Here is a 19,530-nt window from a genome sequence, read left to right on the forward strand (position 1 = left end):
TATTACTGTTTTCTTAAAGACAAAGCTACACAAGGGTTAGAGTTTGTATTGAAATTGCACCAATGAATTAAAAAAGAGTATTAAAGAAAATCAGTTCTAAAGAGCTGGGCTGGGGACTGGCCCTGTGCTGCCCCAGCCATGGCAGAAATGTCCTTCCACAGCCCTCCCGTCTTGGGGAGCAGCTCCTGCCATCGAGGAAATGGGAATCCTGGTTTTTAGTAACAAGTAACTCACTTTGGAACATACTTTTTTAGAAATTGTAAAAAAAAATGTTTTATAAAAAAAAAATAATTATGACATAGCACAGATATTTCAACAGGTGAAAAAAAAAAGATAGTAATACTTTTTTAAAATTCTCTCTCTGCTGACTGAAGTGCAAGTGGATCCAACCCTGGGCTAAACCCAGTCAGGTCTGAGTGATTTAAGATTTTTAGCTCTGTTGTGACAAATCACCTCCATCCTCGAGCTCTCACGGTAGTTTTGGGAACGCCACGTTGTCAGGGACTCGTCAGAACTGCTTTAGCCTTGCCCTCCCCTCAAGGACACTAATGCAGCAGGAACTCCGAGTTACTGTGCGCACAAGAAATACATAGTAAATAAGGAACAAAACAACTCCTAACAATTGATCCTGGGCAGAAGTGAAATCCGAATGTGAAAGAAAGACTTAACCAATGTAAACATTTAAATCTTAGTAGAACCTTTCTTCACTTTGCTGTGCAAGAGAAACACTGCTTTGCTATATTTAAAATGGCTTTTTTAAAAGAGATTTATGTATTTGGTAAATGTTTGTAGTCAACAGTTCACAAAGAAGCTGTTCACGGTTTAATGCTGATAAGCCGTTTGGCGGCACAAGCTGGACTTTGTTGCCATCCTTGAGACGAATCTTTTAAGAAAAAAAAAATAAGTTAATCTCAATTTTTTTTCCCTGAATGTGTTGTTTTTTCTTCAATATACAATAAATATTCTAGTGAACTTTTTATCAAATGGTTAAGAAAAAATGCTAGAGGTTGTTGTAAAATATTTGTATCCTGCATTCACTAAAGTAAAGATACTGGCTTTTACTGTGTACTCCGGCCTCTCTCGTGTTTGCAGAGCACGTGGTCCTGTCTGGCGTGTCTGTGCCCCCTCCAGGTGTCCACTTCAGTCATCAGCTTGTGCTTTTAAACTGCAGTGAAGAGGATTTTAATCAACAGGGATTTTTGGGGGGATATATACACACACTTGTTACTAACACTCAAGTCAAAAAGTTAATGCTTGGTAAGAACATTATAACAAAAAGAAAAGCCTGGGTCCAGCCCATCCTCCTGCCCCTCGGGACACTCACGTTTCCTTCTGCTGCTCCCACTCCTGGTTCCTGCAGTCTGTCCTGGGGCAGGTGCTCGGCACAGTGCAGTGTGGGAACAAAAAAAAAAAGCACAAGTTGTGCCCCTTGTGCTTTTATTATTTCATGTGGCTTTATTTAAAAATGTAAGAAATCCCCCCCGCCCCCAGAACAAAGAGATACAGCTCTTCACAGAAGAAAAATACAAGTTTTTGTTCAGTATAAGATACTTTACAGTCCTCATTTACAAAATTAGGTTCCCTCAGGCTTTCCTGAGCACTTTTTTTGAGAGCTGCAGGAAACACAGGTTGTCATTGTAACATCACACAGTTCTGCTTGTGTGGGGTGGAAATCCCTTAGTGTTTGGTTCCAGGAAGGCCTGGAATTACCTCTGCCTGCAGGCCTGGAATTGATGAATCCAATTTCTGAGGCCAATTCTGCTCTGCAGCAAAGCTCCCAAAGCCTCCCTTGCTGCTCCTCCCAGCAGGCAGTGTTCAGTGTCTCTGAAGAGCACAGCCCTCTGCCCTCTGAAGCTCCCCCACTCTTCCCTACACCCTCAGCAGCTTTTTAATGCACATCTGCAGGTCACAGAACGCTTCACAATCAGCTCAGTCCTGTCCTAGAAAGGCTTTACCCTTCTTTCTGTGCCTTGGACTTCTGCCCTGGACCTTGCACCCTGCATGGGACTCAGCACTTTGCTCCCATGAAATCTGCACACAGGGAAATCAAGTCTGTGACTGACATCGGGTGTCTGAGATGCACCATTATAGACTATTATTAGTATTTTTAACAAGTCATACTGACTAGACCCCCCTGCCAACAAAAGAGCCCTTGAGAGGAGTGTGCAACTCCTCTCCCTGCTCTCACATCCTCCTCCAACACCCTCTGCCCACCTGCAGTGGCAGGGCTGGCTCTGGCTGCACCCTGGGGACAGCACCGAGATCCCATCTCTGAAGGATTTCATGGAGGGGAGAGGTCTGGACTCATCCAGGGGAGGGGCTTGACATCAACCTAATAAACCCAACTCAAAGGTTTGCTCAGGAGGAGGATGATGAGGGGCTGGCACACCCAGCTTAGAGCCATCAGTTTAGGGTTAAGCCAAAACCACCATGGTCTGCAAGAAATAAAAATGACAGCTCTGAGTGAAAGAGCCCCCCCTTCTGTATTTTAAAGTGTTTCTTTAAAATACAAACAACCCCCAGCTTTCCAAGCACATTAATACTGCACTCTCTAGCTCAGCAGCAAAGGATTTGCTTCCAGACACGGCATTAAGAAATACCTGAAGCAATCACAATAAATTGCTACAAAGTACCTTCCCTCAACAGAGTTCCCCACTCTTAACCCACCTGCTCAGTGACCTTCATAAGCAACAAATCATCCTTATTTTTCCATCACAATCACATCACCTCACTTTCAGTCAAGTTCAGGATTCCATCATCAGCTACTTATAAAAATAAAAATTATCTGTATCATTATATCCCCTTAGATGCACTTAGGTCAGTCACGAGAGTGTGGGCACCACTGCTGGAGAGACTGGAGGGGTCTCCCGTTTCCCCCTAGGACTTTTTTCCTACCACTGAGCTTTGTGGTAATTTCCCTTCCAATCCAGCTGTTGAAACATTTGAGGTTACTGTTGTGTTGGAGGTGTGGGCCACCAGGCCTTGTGTTTTAAAATAGATGATATAAAATACTGGCAGCACAATTCCTATCAGGAGCATGATAAACACGGCGTTCCACCACTGGATCCCGCAGTCCGCACCGTTCCCGGTGTCCCGCTTCCCCGGCTCGGGCAGAGGCCTCTCCAGGGGCTCCCCACAGTACTCTGTGTTCAGCTGCACCTCCACCTGCACGGCGTCCTGGATGCTCTGGTCGATGTCCCTGAAGTAGTCGCTGAGGTTTTGGCCGTTGGAGGGTCCCCCCGTGCCGGGGTCGGGCTCGGGCAGCTCCACGCGGGTCAGCCCGGGCTGGGCCGGAGGGAGCGGCCGCAGCTCCCGCCTGCTCTCCGTGAGCAGCCCGTGCGCCTTCACCGGGATCTTGATGGACTTCAGCGCGTACAGGTCCTGCTCCCGGATGAAGTTGTTGACCCGTTTGATGTCGGCGACCTACAGAACCCAAAGGACACCGATGTTAGTGCAGGACAACCCGGGAACAAAGTGGGAAGCAGCTCCAGAGCCATCGAACAGCTGTCAGAGAATAAAAGCAACTGGCTTGGGGTTCTGCAGAGATTCCCAGCTGAGGGAGCTCCAGGTCCTGCAGGATAAAGGCAGTCCCCTGTTAAACCAGTCTATACCCTCCTCTAGTGCTCTTGTATCTGCTGTACTTTGCTTGTTACTGTTCTTCCTCCCCTTTGCTTTCTTTGTCTTCCCTCACTTACCTTCTAATCCAAGTTAAGGCAAGAAGAGTCTTTGTAACAGATCCTTTTTAAAACAGTTTTCATACTTTACACACCAATGTTTAAGGTGAGAGGACAACATCAGCACCAGCAGTCAAACCCTCCAGCTCAGAAAGTGCTTTCAGAGTGAAGAGAGCTCCATCTCTGAAAGCAAGGTCACACCTGGAGCACAGGTGAGCGTCTCCCACACCAGCACGAGCATCCTGTGCCCAGGCACCACCTCTCCTGTGCAGGACAGCAGCTGATCCAGCTCATCCCTGCACAGCTGCTCAGTGCTCCTGCTGAGGGGCAACACCCCTGGGCCCTGAGGTGACCTTTGGTGGTTCCTGTGCAGAGTTCCCCTCTGTGACCCATATTCCCACCAGCAGTGGGAAGAGCAAGAAAGAACGAGCCACACGTGCAGAGCCAGTCACAGGGCCAGTCCCAAAGCAAAGACAAAGGCAAGACAGTGCCTCTTAATTTAACATTAGATAAAAGAAGATGCTTAATTAATACAGTGCCTGCTCACAGCCCCCAGGAAGTGCAGCAACTTCTCAGCTGCCCTAAACCCTCTGTCAAAGACAAACAGGATGTCAACGTGTGCAAGGTGCTCTCCACAGCAGCCAAGGAGATGTGAAAGAACCTTGAGGGAAAGGCTGAGGACACAAAACAAATCAGCAAGACCCCAAGCCAAAGAGAAAGACAACATAAACAGCTAAACCACCTCTGCTACATCACACCAAGGAGACACTGCGGGGACTGTGCCTCGCTCTTTCAGAAATCACAGTATGACCTGCATTCACTGGGCACTCACTTGAGGCTGCCAAGGAAACTGGGGAGCTAAAACAAAACCAGCACTTCACTTCCCAAGCACTCTGCTCCAAGGCAGAGATGAGATGGATGCCTCAATCTCATGCTTACTCTGCAAAGCTTGAGAACTCTGAAAACAGCCCATTTAATGCAGGTCCTGATCTGGGGCCCCCGAGGCAAAAGGAATCGTCCTTTGCTGGTTGAGGCTCCTCACAGGCTGCCCCAGTGCAACCCCTGCACTTAAACCCTGCACAACTTCTTAGTTATGAAACAACAATCTCATCCAAAGCCTCCGAACTGAGGTGCTGCTTCAATTTCTGGGTTTGTTCCAATGAAAACAAATTAGTGGGACAGTAAATATCCCCCGTGGTGTCTGCAATCAAACACTGCAGTGCTGTGCTGAGGCTCTAGAAACAGAAAGTGGAGCAGCACTCGCACAGAAACAACAAACAGAGCTGATGGGAAGCTTTGAGAGCCTGGGCTGCACAAGCCATTTAGGCTTATTTTCTGTACTCATTTTTTGGCTGCAGTTTGTTGCTCTTGTCCCAGCTATGAACAATGCCAAAAGCAAGCCAGGACTATAAATGGTCAAGAGTAAAAATGAGGATTTTAAAGGGCTTTCCATCTCTGCCAAGTTATCTGTGGCACACACACACACAGAGCTATTTGTTGCACTGTCTTAATACCCCCTCCCCAAGCAGATTCTGAAACCAATGTCAAGTTCTCATTGATTTCAAGAAGAAGCTCGTCCTGGATTTTTTAAACTCATTTGCATATGTATTTGTGGCTACAGTTCTTCCTCACTGCTGTCCTGGGGGCCTTTCAGGAGCTGGTTAACTGTGCAAACAAAACAAAACTGATCAGTGTCTGTAAACAGACAAATACACAACTCTCCTATGATAAAGATTTCTGTGCCTCTCCAATTTAACTGGAACTAGTCAGGAATGCCCTTTCTGGAAGGAAGGGAGGCAGCAGGACAGTTTTTTTCCTGAGGGAGAAGAACACTTGACTACCTGGTCCCTCCCTACCAGCTTTCCCCCTGGATGGGCCCAGCAGCCTTCAAGTGGGGCAGGAATGGGGCAGCAGAGGTAGATGAGCAGCCACAGCAGGGACAGGACTGACTCCTCAGAGTTACAGTGCCAGAGGGCACAGCAGGACTTTTCGTGCCATAAACCAAAGAGCTGTTCAGAACCTTCCTCCTCTGAGCTCACAAACTGCTGTGATTGTGCCCAAGCGGCAGCGACACAACTGCTGCTGCGAGAGGAGTGCTCAGGCACAGCTCCAGAGCCAACCAAAGCTGCAGCTCTGCCTTCCTGGGCTCTCTTGGTACCAATCAAAGCCGATTCAAGTCCTCCCAGGCTCTTCTCCGCACACACCAGGCCCCGCAGCAGAACCTACACGGGCGCCTTTTTTGTTTTGTGTTTGTCTCTAAGGGAATGGGAGGGGAGGAATTGTTGCAATCCCTCTAAGCCCTCTTGCCTCAGCTGCACCAACAGCTGCTGTGTGGTTAAGCAAGACCAACTGCAAACAGCAGTGCAGCAGCAGAGCCAGAGCCGTATCATCATCCCACTCCAGTCACTGTCCAACTGTCTGCACCATGGAACTTCCTAATCCCAGCCTGCGGGTGAAGGAGGCTCTAAAAATACAGCTCCAACTGCTAAACAACGGGGGGCTTCTCATCTTCAGAGCAGGTAATTAAACTTTTCAACAGTTTTTCTATGAAGTGCTCTGCTTTGGAACAAAGAGAAGATACTGGGCAGAGTGTTCCAACTCGGAGACAGCTCACCCTGCCCACCCCTCCCTCCTGCCCCCAGGCAGCTGATGGAGCACACTTTGGGCACGACAGCAAACAATCAAAACCCACACACAGACAGCACCTGGACTCTGGGACCTGAACTTTGGCACCTCTCCAACTCCACCCCTTACACTCAGACCTTCCTTGCAACATGTAAACTGATACCTTTCAAAGAACAACCCCAAATCCCACCCCAAGCCAGACCTATCACAGTGGTGTTTCTTTGTACTGCTTTATTTGCTGCAAAAACTCTTAAATGTTCCTTGAGAGCAGAGCCCTGACCCTCATTTCTGAGCTCAGCTTCCTAATGTTTGCCCTCACTTCAATGAGTTAGTACAACCTGCACTTAGTCACTCATATTAAACAGGAAAGCAGGTCAGGCAGGGTGTGAGGCTGACGACACCCTCCTCAGCTGTTGGCTGAACAACTCTTTTTTTTGTGTCTGTCTGGGAGTTTTTTGCCTTTCTCCAGTTTCACCCAGATATTGACCATTCATGAAAAACACAGTGTATTTTCAGCATCAAAACTCCCAGATACCAGGACAGTAAGGTACCCATGGAATACCTCTGAAGTGATAACCCCACCCAGAGAAGGCCCTTACTTTACAGCCGTACTGCAGGGCCAGTTTGTTGAGGCTGTCACCCTCCGTGAGCTCCCGCTCCAGAAGCACCACAGCTCCAGGCCTGTCCCGGGAAGTGCTGCCCCGCTGCTGCTCCTTCCCCCTGGGCCGCAATTCCATGACGTTGAGCTCCTCCTCCTCCGAGGACTCCTCCGAGTCGGATGGGCCATCGGGAAACACATAGACCTGCCTGCCCGGGTATTTGTGGACCGTGACAGCAGCCTGGAAGGATCTTGTCCGGCTCTCATTCAGCCTCATCTTCCACACCAGCACCTGGAACAAAAACCAGACGTTTTTAATTCCCTCAGTACCAGTGTTCAGTTCTCAGCATGTGAGATTCAGAGGATGGACAAAAAGCACAGCAGTGTGTGAACACACAATCCTTTCCTCTGTCCAAGGGTAAAAGTGCCATTCTAACAGTAATATCAAAAAAGTTATGTACAAACTGTAGCAATATATTATTATAGTAGATTATTTATTATTATTGTCACAGTAGTAGTATATAATTTTTTTATTATAGTAGATTATTTCCCAACCTTTTCTTTTTTTGTCTACCTGTGGACAAAACACCTCATAAAACCACTTTGCACATTTTAAAAGACACTTCCTACAATTTCATTTAAAAAGCAAGAGAGTCACTTTGAGTGAAGTGTCTTTAATTATGGTCAAAAAATCCATGGAACATATCAGATCTCCTACCAAAACACTCAACTAAATTATCCTTTAAGTCACTTTTTCTGAAGTCCTTAGTTGTCTACACTTTGAGAACCCACATTTTAATTTCTTGGAAGTGTACTTTTTTTTTTTTAAATAAGGACAGCTTAAGCTACACTTAACTTCAACCTGACTGACAAGGCCATTTTGCTGCATAAAGACAAGAACCTGCCCAAGCATTTTAATTATTGCTCAGCCTGCAGCTGCAAGTTGTTATTTTTTGTTTTCTTCAATCCTCAGCTCCACAAACAATTTGTTCTCAGAGCTGGGTACACATAAGGAAACCTCGCATTCTCATGGAACCCCATTGACCTTAATATTCTCCCCCTACCCCTAATGGATTCTTCAGGTGAAACCACGACCATTTAATGGCATTAATTAGCACCGGGCAGGGCACCCACAGCTGGGGCTCGGCTGTGCCGGGTGACCCAGGACCGCACACCTCGGCCTCCCCCCACACACCGCCCTCTCCAGGGAAGGACAAACTCTTCCACGAGCCCCTCAGGGGGTCCCGAGCTCCCCCAGCGCCTCAGGGGACCCCGACCCGCTCAGCACTTCAGGGGGTCCCGATACCCTCAGCCCTTCAAGGGACCCCAATCCCCCCCATCCCCTCAGGAGTGTCCCAATCCCCTCAGGGGTCCCCGATCCCCCCCATCCCCTCAGGGGTGTCCCAATCCCCTCAGGAGTCCCCGATCCTCCCCATCCCCTCAGAGTGCCCGGCTCCCCTCCGCACTTCAGGAGTCCCCACACTCCTCAGAGGACTCCACTCCCCTCAGCATTTAAGGGGAGTCCAGGTCCCCTCAGGGTGTCCCCGCTCCCACCCCTCTCCCCCGGCCCCGCGCCCCCCTCACGGACCCGCCGCCATCGGCCTCTCACCGACCTGGCCACGGGCTCACCCAGCACTCCTCCCATTGGCTGGCGGCGCCGAGGGGCGGGGCCTCAGCGCCGCCCGGCCAATGGGCAGCGGGGAAAGGAGGGGGGAGCGCTAGCGCGGCGGAAGGCGGGGCCTCACTTAAAGGGGCCGGGCCGGGAGGGGACCGAGCCCGGGGCACGTCACACACCGGTACAGGGGACATGTCATGTCACACACCGGTACAAGGGAATGTCACACACCTGTACAGGGGACATGTCACACACCGGTACAGGGGACATGTCACACACCTGTACAGGGGACATGTCACACACCGGTACAGGGGACATGTCACACACCTGTACAGGGGACATGTCACACACCGGTACAGGGGGAATGTCACACACCGGTACAGGGGACATGTCACACACCTGTACAGGGGACATGTCACACACTGGTACAGGGGACATGTCACACACCTGTACAGGGGACATGTCACACACCTGTACAGGGGACATGTCACACACTGGTACAGGGGACATGTCACACACCTGTACAGGGGACATGTCACACACCTGTACAGGGGACATGTCACACACCGGTACAGGGGAATGTCACACACCTGTACAGGAGGAATGTCACACACCTGTACAGGGGACATGTCACACACCGGTACAGGGGGAATGTCATGTCATACACCTGTACAGGGGACATGTCACACACCTGTACAGGGGACATGTCACACACCGGTACAGGGGACATGTCACACACCTGTACAGGGGGACACGTCACATAGCTGTACAAGGAGGAACGTCACACACCCAAACAGCCCTGGGTGTGGTGTCACTGCCCTGGGGGATGTCACACGCCTATATGGCCCTGGGTGTGCACCAGGGCATGTCACACACCTGTACATTGGGGCACATCACACACCTGTACATCAGGGCATGTCACACACTTGTATGGCCCTGGGTGTGGTGTCACTGCCCTGGAGGATGTCACACACCTGAACAGCCCTGGTCCATGTCACACACCTGTCCCTGCATCACCCTTGGTTTTTCAAGCAGCAGCCATTACTCCCTCACAACCCTCACCTGCCCACACACCTCTGTGGGCTGAGGGATTTCGGCAGGGCTGGAAGTGGGGTGGGAGACTGGCCAGGTAGGGCTGGGGCTGAGCCAGCACCCCATCACCAAGCAGGGATTAGGATTCCCTCCCCTCCATCCCTGGGCCAGTCTGTGCCACGAGCAGATGACTGAGGCTCAGCCAGCTCACACAGTTTTCTGACCCAACAGATATGGATTTAGGGTGCTAGAGAGGGCTCTGCAAGTGAGGGGACTAGATGAGACGTGCCAAAACTCCTTCCCTGAGCCACTTACAGCCTCCCTGTGACTATTCAAAGTTCAAAAGTTACAAGCAATGATCACATTTTGTCAAGCAAATCCAGGTCATTCAGGGTAAGCTGCTCAAAACTGGAAAACACAACTGCTGAGGTGATCTGGAAACATGGGGGAAACAACCAGGCTTTGCTGAGGGAGCTAAGTCTGGGCTTACTTGTCCTTGATAGTGCTTAACAAGAAATAACTGTTTTGTAGGAGTGCTATTCTTGGCTCTGGGTCAATTGTGTGGATGATGTCATCATTCCAAATAATTGGAATATTTTTGTTGTTAGCTGATAGACTGTGAGAGCTGCAAAGCCCCAAACAAGTGGAGTCTGTCTGAGAGCTCAATGGTTCAGTCATTATCTACATTCAACCAACATAAGGGTCAGACATGCCCTGAACTTCAGGAGGAAATCCTCCTACCCCTGACTTATGTCGGTGCAGAGGGCACCAGAACTGAGGAAGTCTTTCACTCAATCCAAGGGGCTGGGATGATGCTGGGCACCATCTGGCCTTCACACCCATGCAAGCTCCTTCCCAGGGCACAACAGAGTTGATGCCTTTGTGATAAAGAATGAAAACTTGATTCTTGGTTGGGGTCTCCACACAAACTAGGACAGGGCTCTCCTCAGGGCCCTGTGACTCCTCGAAGCTCTTGCTCAGATCCAGAGTTGCTGTTCTCCTCATCACTTTGGTTTTCTCCCTCTTTTTTCAGGCTCACTTCAGAAGCTTTCAAAGTGTCAGACACATAATTCTTGTGAGTTCCTTGCTTCTCTTTTTGCAGCCTTCTAAGCTCTGCAATAAAATCTGTAATTTGAATCTCAGATCACTCAGTGGCAGGCTGCTCTCCACCCTTGGGAAACGAATAAATTCATGTGTGACTGGCAGAAAGCAGCTCCTGTCCCTGTTGTGCAGGTGTTCCCTGAGCTCACCTGTGCAGAGCTGGGCCATTTCACACATCCCTGCACACCTTGTCATCAGTGCCAAGGGATGCTCATGCTCCAGCTGCTCAGGATGGCACCTGACAGTTTCCAACTGTTCAGGACCAGCAGGAATAACAATTGCCATTCATAAATCACCAGGGCCATCATTAATGGTGACTTGATCCATAATTTGGGATTAATCAAAGCAAGACAGAATGAAATCATTCACCCTTCTCCTTCACAGCCATATGGGCCATTAACAATACAAATGTAGAGTGTACAGTGGATAAAAGATGAAGGAGGGGACCCCCACAAGCTGTGAACTCCCTCCTGACACCACGTACAGCACAAGTTACAGAAAAATCTATTGAGCATCTGCTTAATATCAACTAATTATTCCTGTTTAGTTTAGCAAGTATAGGGGAAGGCTCCTATACAGCACTATAAGGCAACAGAAGTCTGCTAATAGTACTGAGTTATATATATGTAAAAAGAGAAAAAGATGAGTATTCCTTTCTGTCTTCATTTCATTGTTTCCTAGTGGGAGACTGGAGCAAACCTCAGCCATGCTCAGGACACAGCATTAGAGAAATGATGATGCCTCTATTGCAAATAATGTATAAATGCTGGGCTTTGCTCTGGGCTAATGCAGCACAACCAACTTCAGTGAAGTCACCCCTGTGGTTAAGGCAGAAGTATGAGCCAAATACAGCAAAATAATCCTCTCCCTGGTGCCTGCACTGACTAAGCTTATGTGGGTACTGTATGTACATCTGATTGAATTATATGCACCATAAGTCTAAGAGTTTGATACAGTGGGCACCCAACAGAGAGGAGAAAACCTCAGTTGCCCTCTCCAGGCAGGGCTCTGCTGTTGCTGGCATGAGAAAAGGGATTTGTCACCCTGAGAGTCAGCTGTGAGGAGCTGGGTTCCCTGCACCTCTGCAGCAGTTCCTGCCCCACCCTCTCATGCTTTCCCTCCTGTCTGTAACAGAGCAGGTGTGATGACAGAGCCCCAGCTCATCATTCATCTCCAGCTCAGACATCAAATTACTGCCACCTACAAGAACTGCATTTGCAACTCTCTCACGTGTGCTGTGCCTCTGAGGAATGGGCCTTTTATCTCAGGAAGCAGGATGCAGATCTGAGCAGCACTGCTGTCTCCTGGAGGAGATAATGTGTCCCTGCTCAGAGCCCCTCCTTCTATCACACAGCACCACTTGGCAGGGGCTGCCTGGTTTGTGTGATAGCAGACACTGAACTACTTCAGAAAAAGAGTGCCTTAATTCTTTATATAAAAACAAATGACTAATTAAAAGTGGGTTTGATTTTGTAGTTCATATTTTCTTGGGATGGTGCCAGACTCTGGAGTCCACGCTCCACACCCTGTCCTTCTGGAGGAATTTGGCTGGGGAAAGCACTGTAAGATTTGCTCCCTTTCCTCTCCCTTACTCTTAAAATCCCTCCTCCCCCTTCTCCCTTCCTGCAACTGGTAAATTGTGAAGAACAGGAATGTTCCTGGGAAGGAACCCAGGCAGAGCTGCATTCAGAACAAGGCAAAGATTTCTTGCATAGCTGGAGCATGTGTTTGCAATCCCCGACTGCCAGAGCACGTCAGCCCTGCCAGGGAGTGCTGCTCCCTTCAGATGTTCTCACAGAGCTCCAGGCAGTGTCCAGGGCAGTCTGTGGACAATGCTTAGCTCAGGCACTGCTCCTGGGCCCATCTGCTAATGGTGCCAGGGGCAAAAAGGCTCTGGGTGAAAGGATGGCAAAGAGCCAACCGTTCCTTTCCAAGGAGCCGTGTCAGGGATGGTCAGAACTATCGAGCCACAAACTGGTTCCATGTGAGAGCTTGGCTGCTACTACCAACCTGTCAGCCCAGGCTCCAGGCAGCTTCTGGGACTGATGCTCTCCAGAACAATTAGCATGTGCTGCCCCAACAAAGGATTGCTCAACAGAGAAGGACAAAAGCACAAGATCCCAAACTGTAACTGCTGGGAAGCAGCAGATAGTCAATAACTACAGACTGCTCTCCCCTCAGCTTGAGAGGTGCCACTGATCCAGAGGGAATGTAACTGTGCCAAAAAAGTGTCCTTTAATGGCTCAAAACTGGAACCTGACAAGGCCAAGAAGGATGGGAGTTGGGGGCTGAGACACTGGTGGAGAAACAGGTTCAAAGTATCTGTGAGGAAGCTTTTGACCTTGGCACTACACAGCGTGGTACCCTACAGGAGCACAGAGTCAGTCCTTGCTCAAGCTGGTGCTGATACTACTGGGGAAAGGCAGGTTGATGAAAGCATCACTTGTCTTTCCAATGACCCTATCATGTGAGCTCAGCCTGCCAGGAGCTGTCTCTCTCTCTCTCTCTCTCTGTGCTCCTCGTGGTCTGAGCCAACAAGCCTGAACATGCTGTGCCAGTATCTGATATCGCTCACACCGCAGGGGGGTTGGACAAACATCCCCTCACGGGCTCTGGGGGTGCACACCCACCCCTTCAGAGCAGGATGATGACACCTCTGTGCTTTGCTCTGCCTCCAGGCTGTCTCCAGCTTGTCTAAATCCAAACATGTCCAATCTGATTTTGCAATTTTTAAAATATAAGGTGCCTGAGGGAAGGCCCTGAGCTTGAGGGAAGAACAGAAGAATCTTCCAAAGCAAGATCCTTGACCTCAGCAGCTGTGGGGCTGTGCTGGCTCCTCCTCATCCTTGCCAAGAGGGTTCCCACGTCTTTACTGGTGCGTGGCAACAATAATGAGTAAAGAACACGTGGGGGCAGCAGAAGGCTTTGCTGCCTGGTCTGGCAGTCTGTGGTTGTAGCATCCTCACAGGACCCCTGCAGAACTGAAGGGCGTCAATGTTTGAGGGTCACTGTGGTGGGCACAAGCCCAGAGTGACAACTACAGCTGATCAAACCCTGGGAGAAACATGTCATAGGAGAGAGGGGCTTTGTGGCCTCCTGGGACAGGATGTCAGCACTGAAACCTGTGCTTTTGTCATTGCATCTGGTCCTTCTCCAGTTCCTGCAGGCCCAGCCCAAGCACTGCAGTAACCAGCAGTTACAGCTTTGTCCACAATGGAAAAAATGGCTGGAGGGAAAACACAGAGTCAGATCCCACTGCACCTCACAAGATCCCTCAATCCCCCTCATCCCTTGCTGAGCTTGTTGTACCACAGGCCCAGGATGATCATTTCAGGGAGGTGAAGTGAAAAAAAGCAGCTCTTATCTCACTGCACTGCGAAGAAAGATGAAGGTTCATCTGACACCATTTCTTCTCTTGGAGACTCAGAATGTCCAGGTAATGGTAAAAAGCCTTGATCTTGGCTGTGGAGGTCTTCAAGATCAAGATTTTAGATAGGAACATTTCGGACAGGGAAGTGGCCATAATTTACACAACAAGGCTCTGAGGTTTTCTGGAAGGGCTCTCTCCAGGGCAGGGTGTCTTTTTTCCTGCTCTGGGTGAGCAGAACTTCATGAGTTGCATGTCCACCTGACATTTGCCTGATCACTCACATCAGTGCTTCCCATCGTGAGCAATGGGGTGTCTGGGTGGTGCTGGCCCAAGCTGATGCTGGAAATGGCAAAAAATAAAAAATCCAGCAAAAGCCCTGTTACCAGAAATGATGATGGATTAATTATGATAAGGGATGGGAAACAAAACAGCTCTGTGCTCCATGAGTGATTAAAAGAGAATAAAATCAGATAAATGCCCAGATAGGAAAAGCATTTTCTGTAACTGAAGCTGCTACTTTAATTGGAAAATGCTGTTAACACAACTGCCTGACTGAGGTGAGGGCAAGAGCACAGCAGGGCTGGTGCAGATCTGCAAGCAAACAGCTGAATTGCAACTCTCAGCCTCAATCTGCAAATTTCTGAAGCCAAAAGAACAGCTTTAAATGTAAAACTTCTGCTGGAACTCATGCTTCAATTGGGCTGTGTGCCAGGACATGCAAAGACTTAGGGCATTAAAAGTCTCGTGGAGATGAAAAGACAGCAGGGAGTCATTTGAGTTGGCCAGTAATGCACTAAGCTATGGCAGGATCTGCCTTCATTCCCTTTAAAACAGCTTGTGGGGAGGAAAATTGGGAAAACTGACATTTTACCAGTTGTAATTGTTACAGCAAAAGCTAAGTCTAAGCATGGCCCTGATACAACTCCTGTGTCCTGCACACAGCCCAGCAGAGGGGTCCCAGCCCCAGGCTGGCTCAGCCCTTGCAGCAACTGGGCTGTGAAGGAGCCCCTGCAAATGCCCCAAACCTCACTGACCACCTGAGGGAGTTATGAGCTGCTCTGCTGGCTGCTGTTTTCACTTCAAACCATAATCTCAGGCAACCCTTAAACACAGAGCAACAGAACAGGTTTGCACTTACCCTTTTCCACCAAGGAGCTCAAAGTGCTTTAAAAACCCACAGCCAAGCAGTGCTGTGGTGGTTCCTCTGCTAGTGCAGTGGTTCTCTGAGTTACAGAGCAGTGAACTGGTTCACCCAACTTGCTGTCAGCACAGCCCAGATCCAGGGAAGGTGGGGGGAGCTTACATCAAGCAGGGAAGGATGTGCCTGCCTGTCAATAACGACCCAGAAAAGCTGCAGCTGCAAACTGTGAACAGCAGCAAAGTCACACAAACACGAGCAGTGTGTGATCACTGGGTACCAACAAAGCACAGCTGGTCAAATCCACTGCTTGTCAGGGAAAGGAAGAGGAGCAGAACAATGTCTGTCACTATGTGGGCTGTGTCCCTGCTGGTTAATGCTGCACAGGCCAGCCTCAGATGGACAGGCTGAGCATCATCACCAGGAGTCTGTGAAATCCTTGGCTTGGACTCTTCACTGCCAGAAGCTGCTTTGCAGTATTCCCAACCATTTCCCTAAGTATCAGCTTGGACAAAATTAAAGACAAATTAATTCCCTTGGGTTTCAAGGCCACTGGGAAGTCACTAATCAGGCTTCCAGCTGGGTTGAGTGCAAGGAAGAACAAGGTTAGCAATAAACACAGACAAAGCTTCTCTAATTGGAGCCATGGAATGGGAATGTGCTTATGGGGAAACCTTTGCCTTCCCTCAGGACCACATTCACCACGAGGAGAGGAGCCCCAGTGGGCAGTGGGGGCTTTTATCATAGTGCCAGGGACCTCCTCAGATGACAGGAGAAAAAAAAAGACACACCAAAAGCTTCACAAGTACTAAAACCTCCCCCACAGGGTTCTGCTCCGAAGGGCAGGACAGCATTTCCAGCTGTTTTTTGAGGCTGGTGCTGAGAAACTCCCCCGAAAGCCAAGGGTCAAATGCTGGTGTTTCTCTTCAAGAAACAATCCCAAGGAATGGGTCAAGGACACCAACCACACACCAACCACCCTGGACTTTGTACATCCAAGCCCTGGGTGCCAGGAGGGAGTTTCACCGTGGTCCCCTCCAGGAGAAGTTGGCTCCAGTGTCATGCCCACGAGGAGACAGCCAATGTGATATGTGGGTACATGGGAGCATGTTGGACACGATGCTTGGCCTTTAAATCTGCCAGGATCCCAGGGAAGCTGTGTCAGGACCCTGTGCTTGGAATGCTACAATCAGTGCAAGAGTGAGAAACAAAAAAAGAAAGGGAAGAGGAACTATGAAAAGAATTAAAGGGACAAATGAGCAGATAAAAGGTGCAAAGGATCATCTTTCTTATCTTTGTGTTCCCAGGTGGGACTTTACCAGCAACAGAATGAATATCACACAGAATCAGAGGGCAGTGGATCAGGTAACCCCTCCCCTACCCCACTCCTTAAAATTCAAAGCACCCAAACACTGATAACTTGCCCAAAGCAAAGAATTGCCCTCTCATGTCATTGTCACCTGTAACCCAGAGACTGTGGATAGCAACTACAGCAAATTAACATGAGAAAGAGTGGCTGGATTGAATTTGCTAAGGGAGGAAAAAAAAATCACAGGCATGTAGCTGAGGAAGAATGAGCACTAATTCTGTTTATTCTGATTCATTTTGTTTGATTGTGCTTGGCCCCAGGAAACGTGAGAGCTGGTGGGGATCATATCAGCAAGGAAAATAGAAGGGCAACAAGCTGATGGCTTACAGGTCATGCAAACATTGGGCCAGTCACTGAACCAGGAGAAAAGAGTTGGCTCAGAGGCAGCCACTAAACTGAGAAAGGATCTACTGGTAAGATACTCTGGGGAAGCATCTCACAGTGACATGAAAGAGAGATGGGAAATGGTGCTGCAGAGCTAAGCCAAGGGCTCAGCAGAGAATATGGCATCATTTGGGTTTTTTCTTTGCTTTCCTCCCCATTCTCCCTCATTTATTACTAGAAGAAAAACTATTTTTGCCTGTACAAATCTTAGAGCCTTAAGAGGTGACACTGGGGTGCGCTCCTGCACCAGGGCTGAACTTCTGGGGAGCTTTGCTTCAACTTGCTGGAGAAAAATCCCGGTAAAACTATCATCTCTGGATCTCTGGATGATCACTACCTCAGCTTTAAGCACCTACACTTACAAACTCCTTGTTTGTGGGGATAAAATATATCAGAGTGGTTTCAACTCACCAGAAAGTCGCTCCCACCAGCTCCTCTCTGTGGAAGTGTCAAAGGAAGGAGGTGAAGTCCCAGGGGGCCAGAGAACACAGGCTGTGGCTGGGCAGGTGGAGAAGGTGCTGTCAAACACGAGGCATCTGGAGAGGTGAGGAAATTCAGGACAACTTCTTGGTCCAGCAAGTTCCCTGCCTTTCTTTACAGATGTGATGTGCTTACAGATGTTCCCTGAGAGGGGCAGTAGAGACCAAACCCACACGAGGAATAGGAAGAGACATCCTGGCCAGGGAGAAATAGAAATAAAGAGTGAGGATTACTTGCAGTGTTTCTTTTCCTGGGCATACAGAGGCTCCACCATGAGTCCATTCAAATAAAAACAAGGGGACCTATTTGGGCCAAAATGGGGCTGCTTGGTAGGATCTCAGTCCACTCTGAGATTGTTTCCTTCAGCTCCTGCCCAAAGGTGGTGCTGGGGGGTTACAGGGGTGTGTGTCCATTTTGGAGCTCTGTATAATGCACTACTGAACTCCTGGGTCACTACAGCAGCACAGCAGCCTTTGGGGTGGCTTGTTGGATGGGGAATTAATAATTTGGGAAAGGTTTACACTGTCAGGCTCATGAGTACCTACACCACAGCTCATCACTGGCACAACTCGGCTCCCACCCAACCTGGAGAGGAAAAGGGGTGCTTAGAGTATCAAAGTTCTCAACCATCCATGTTGGTGTGAAGGTGTGAGGCAGGGAAGCCCAACCTGGACCACCTTTACAATCTCTTCAGGCTCTTTTGAACCACTCAGAATTAATACTAGAGCTGATTCAAGCCACTGCCTGAAGGAAGAGGCACAGGGATTCACCTGGAGCAAATCCTGTAAGGTTTAGTTTTTTTAAGCCACTTACCCCAGCCCTGTCCCATTGCTTTATCCCATTCTCTACCATTGTCCATAATCCCCAGTGGGGAGGGTGATTTTGCTGGTGAGGATGCCCAAGAGCTCCAGCCACGGGCCAATCCAACAGGCACAAACCAAGCAGACAGCCTTATCATCAAGGAATTCCTGGCCTAAGAATAAAATGTGAAAGCTTGAAAGCAAGCAGGGTGCAGTGTGAGGTGAGAACCCAGCTCTCTGCAGCGGAGGAGCCGAGGCAGGAACAGCTTTATAAGGAAACCAAGAACCCTTCTCTAGTCCTGCTCTAAGCACAGCTCAGCACACCAGCAAATCTGGCTGCAGATTGAAATCTTGGCTCCCCCTGAAGCCAATGGCAAACATCCCACTGGCTTCAATGGGAGCAGGACTTGATGCCAGATCTCGTGCTTCCCATTCCTTTGCCGTAGCCTGAGAGCAAACTTCCCTTCCAAGGCTGTGTCTGCAGCTAAGGCCTTCAGGAGCACAAGAATGGCTCTCCTTGCAGCCTGAGAAGTATCAATGGGAAATGAGAGGCTCATTTTTAAGAGAAATGGTGATTGTCCTAGAGAACAACTTGCTTAGAGTTATGGTGCTCTCTGGAGCCCCATTTCTTTCTCTCTGAAAATCTTCCCTCAGGCTTTAGCTGCCCACAGGGTGCCCAGCAGCTCAAGCACACAGACTTTGACTGTGATGAAATCTCCAGTGGGGAATGTGGTTTGAGCTGGGTTATGCACCCACAACACTCCTCCCTCCCAGTCCTAACACCCCTCATCCATCCCGGCTCACACAGCAGCACCTACACACAGTGTGACTTAACAGCAACACAGCAAACAGGCAGGAGATGAAATTTGCCCATTCCTGCTTTCATCACGAGAGAGTTGATAAAGAAAGGTGAAGAAAGGGCTGCTGGAAGAGCTGTGCACTGACCATACAGAGCTCTACATTTGCTCTGGCACAAGCACCTCTCTGCCGAGAGGAGCATCCTGAGATCCCCAAGATATTTGTGAGGTGGCAAAGGTCAGGTCTCTGATTTCCTGCAAATCTTTGCTTTCCTTGGCAAAAATGAAGAATTTTGTCAGGGGAATCTTGGTGGGTGTTTTGTGATCAGTCAAGCACAGCAGATTACTCGAGGGTGCATACAGGACCTCTCGTCTTCTAGACACAGGAAAATGAGTGTTCGTTCCAGAAATTCAGGAGTCACCAGCATGGTGCTGACCACCTGTATTGTTCCTTAGGTCATGTGGCATGTCTACTGGACAGATTGATGTCTGTACAGCTGACTGTTTGCATATCAGTTCTAGAGGCAAAGGAAATTCCTCAAATCCC

At 49.1% G+C, this 19,530-nt stretch overlaps 1 protein-coding gene across 3 annotated transcripts; it reads right to left on the minus strand.

Moving 5' to 3' along the window:
- Positions 1-766: 766 nt before the first annotated feature.
- LYSMD4 (LysM domain containing 4) lies at positions 767-18,147 on the minus strand. Of its 3 annotated transcripts, none has more exons than XM_051796831.1 (3): positions 17,318-18,147; positions 6,899-7,189; positions 767-3,423 (listed from the first exon to the last, which is right to left on the minus strand). In XM_051796831.1, the coding sequence occupies exons 2-3, from the start codon at positions 7,172-7,174 to the stop codon at positions 2,878-2,880; spliced, it is 822 nt and encodes a 273-aa protein (XP_051652791.1). In that variant the 5' UTR covers positions 7,175-7,189; positions 17,318-18,147; the 3' UTR covers positions 767-2,877. The 3 variants fall into 3 exon arrangements, with proteins under 3 accessions (XP_051652791.1, XP_051652790.1, XP_051652789.1); XM_051796830.1 differs by lacking the exon at positions 17,318-18,147 and adding an exon at positions 8,511-8,533; XM_051796829.1 differs by lacking the exon at positions 17,318-18,147 and adding an exon at positions 8,486-8,506.
- Positions 18,148-19,530: the final 1,383 nt, after the last annotated feature.

The sequence above is a fragment of the Manacus candei genome, unplaced genomic scaffold (assembly GCF_025592945.1).
Source record: "Manacus candei isolate 608988 ecotype Guabito, Panama unplaced genomic scaffold, ASM2559294v1 h1tg000046l, whole genome shotgun sequence".
Taxonomy (NCBI): Eukaryota; Metazoa; Chordata; class Aves; order Passeriformes; family Pipridae; genus Manacus; species Manacus candei.

Coding starts and splice junctions, on each gene's coding strand:
- LYSMD4 (XM_051796831.1), bottom strand. CDS start 7,174: ATGAGGCTGAATGAGAGCCGGACAAGATCCTTCCAGGCTGCTGTCACG. Junction 3,424..6,898: donor CCCTGCAGTACGGCTGTAAA/GTAAGGGCCTTC, acceptor TGGGTTCTGTAG/GTCGCCGACATCAAACGGGT.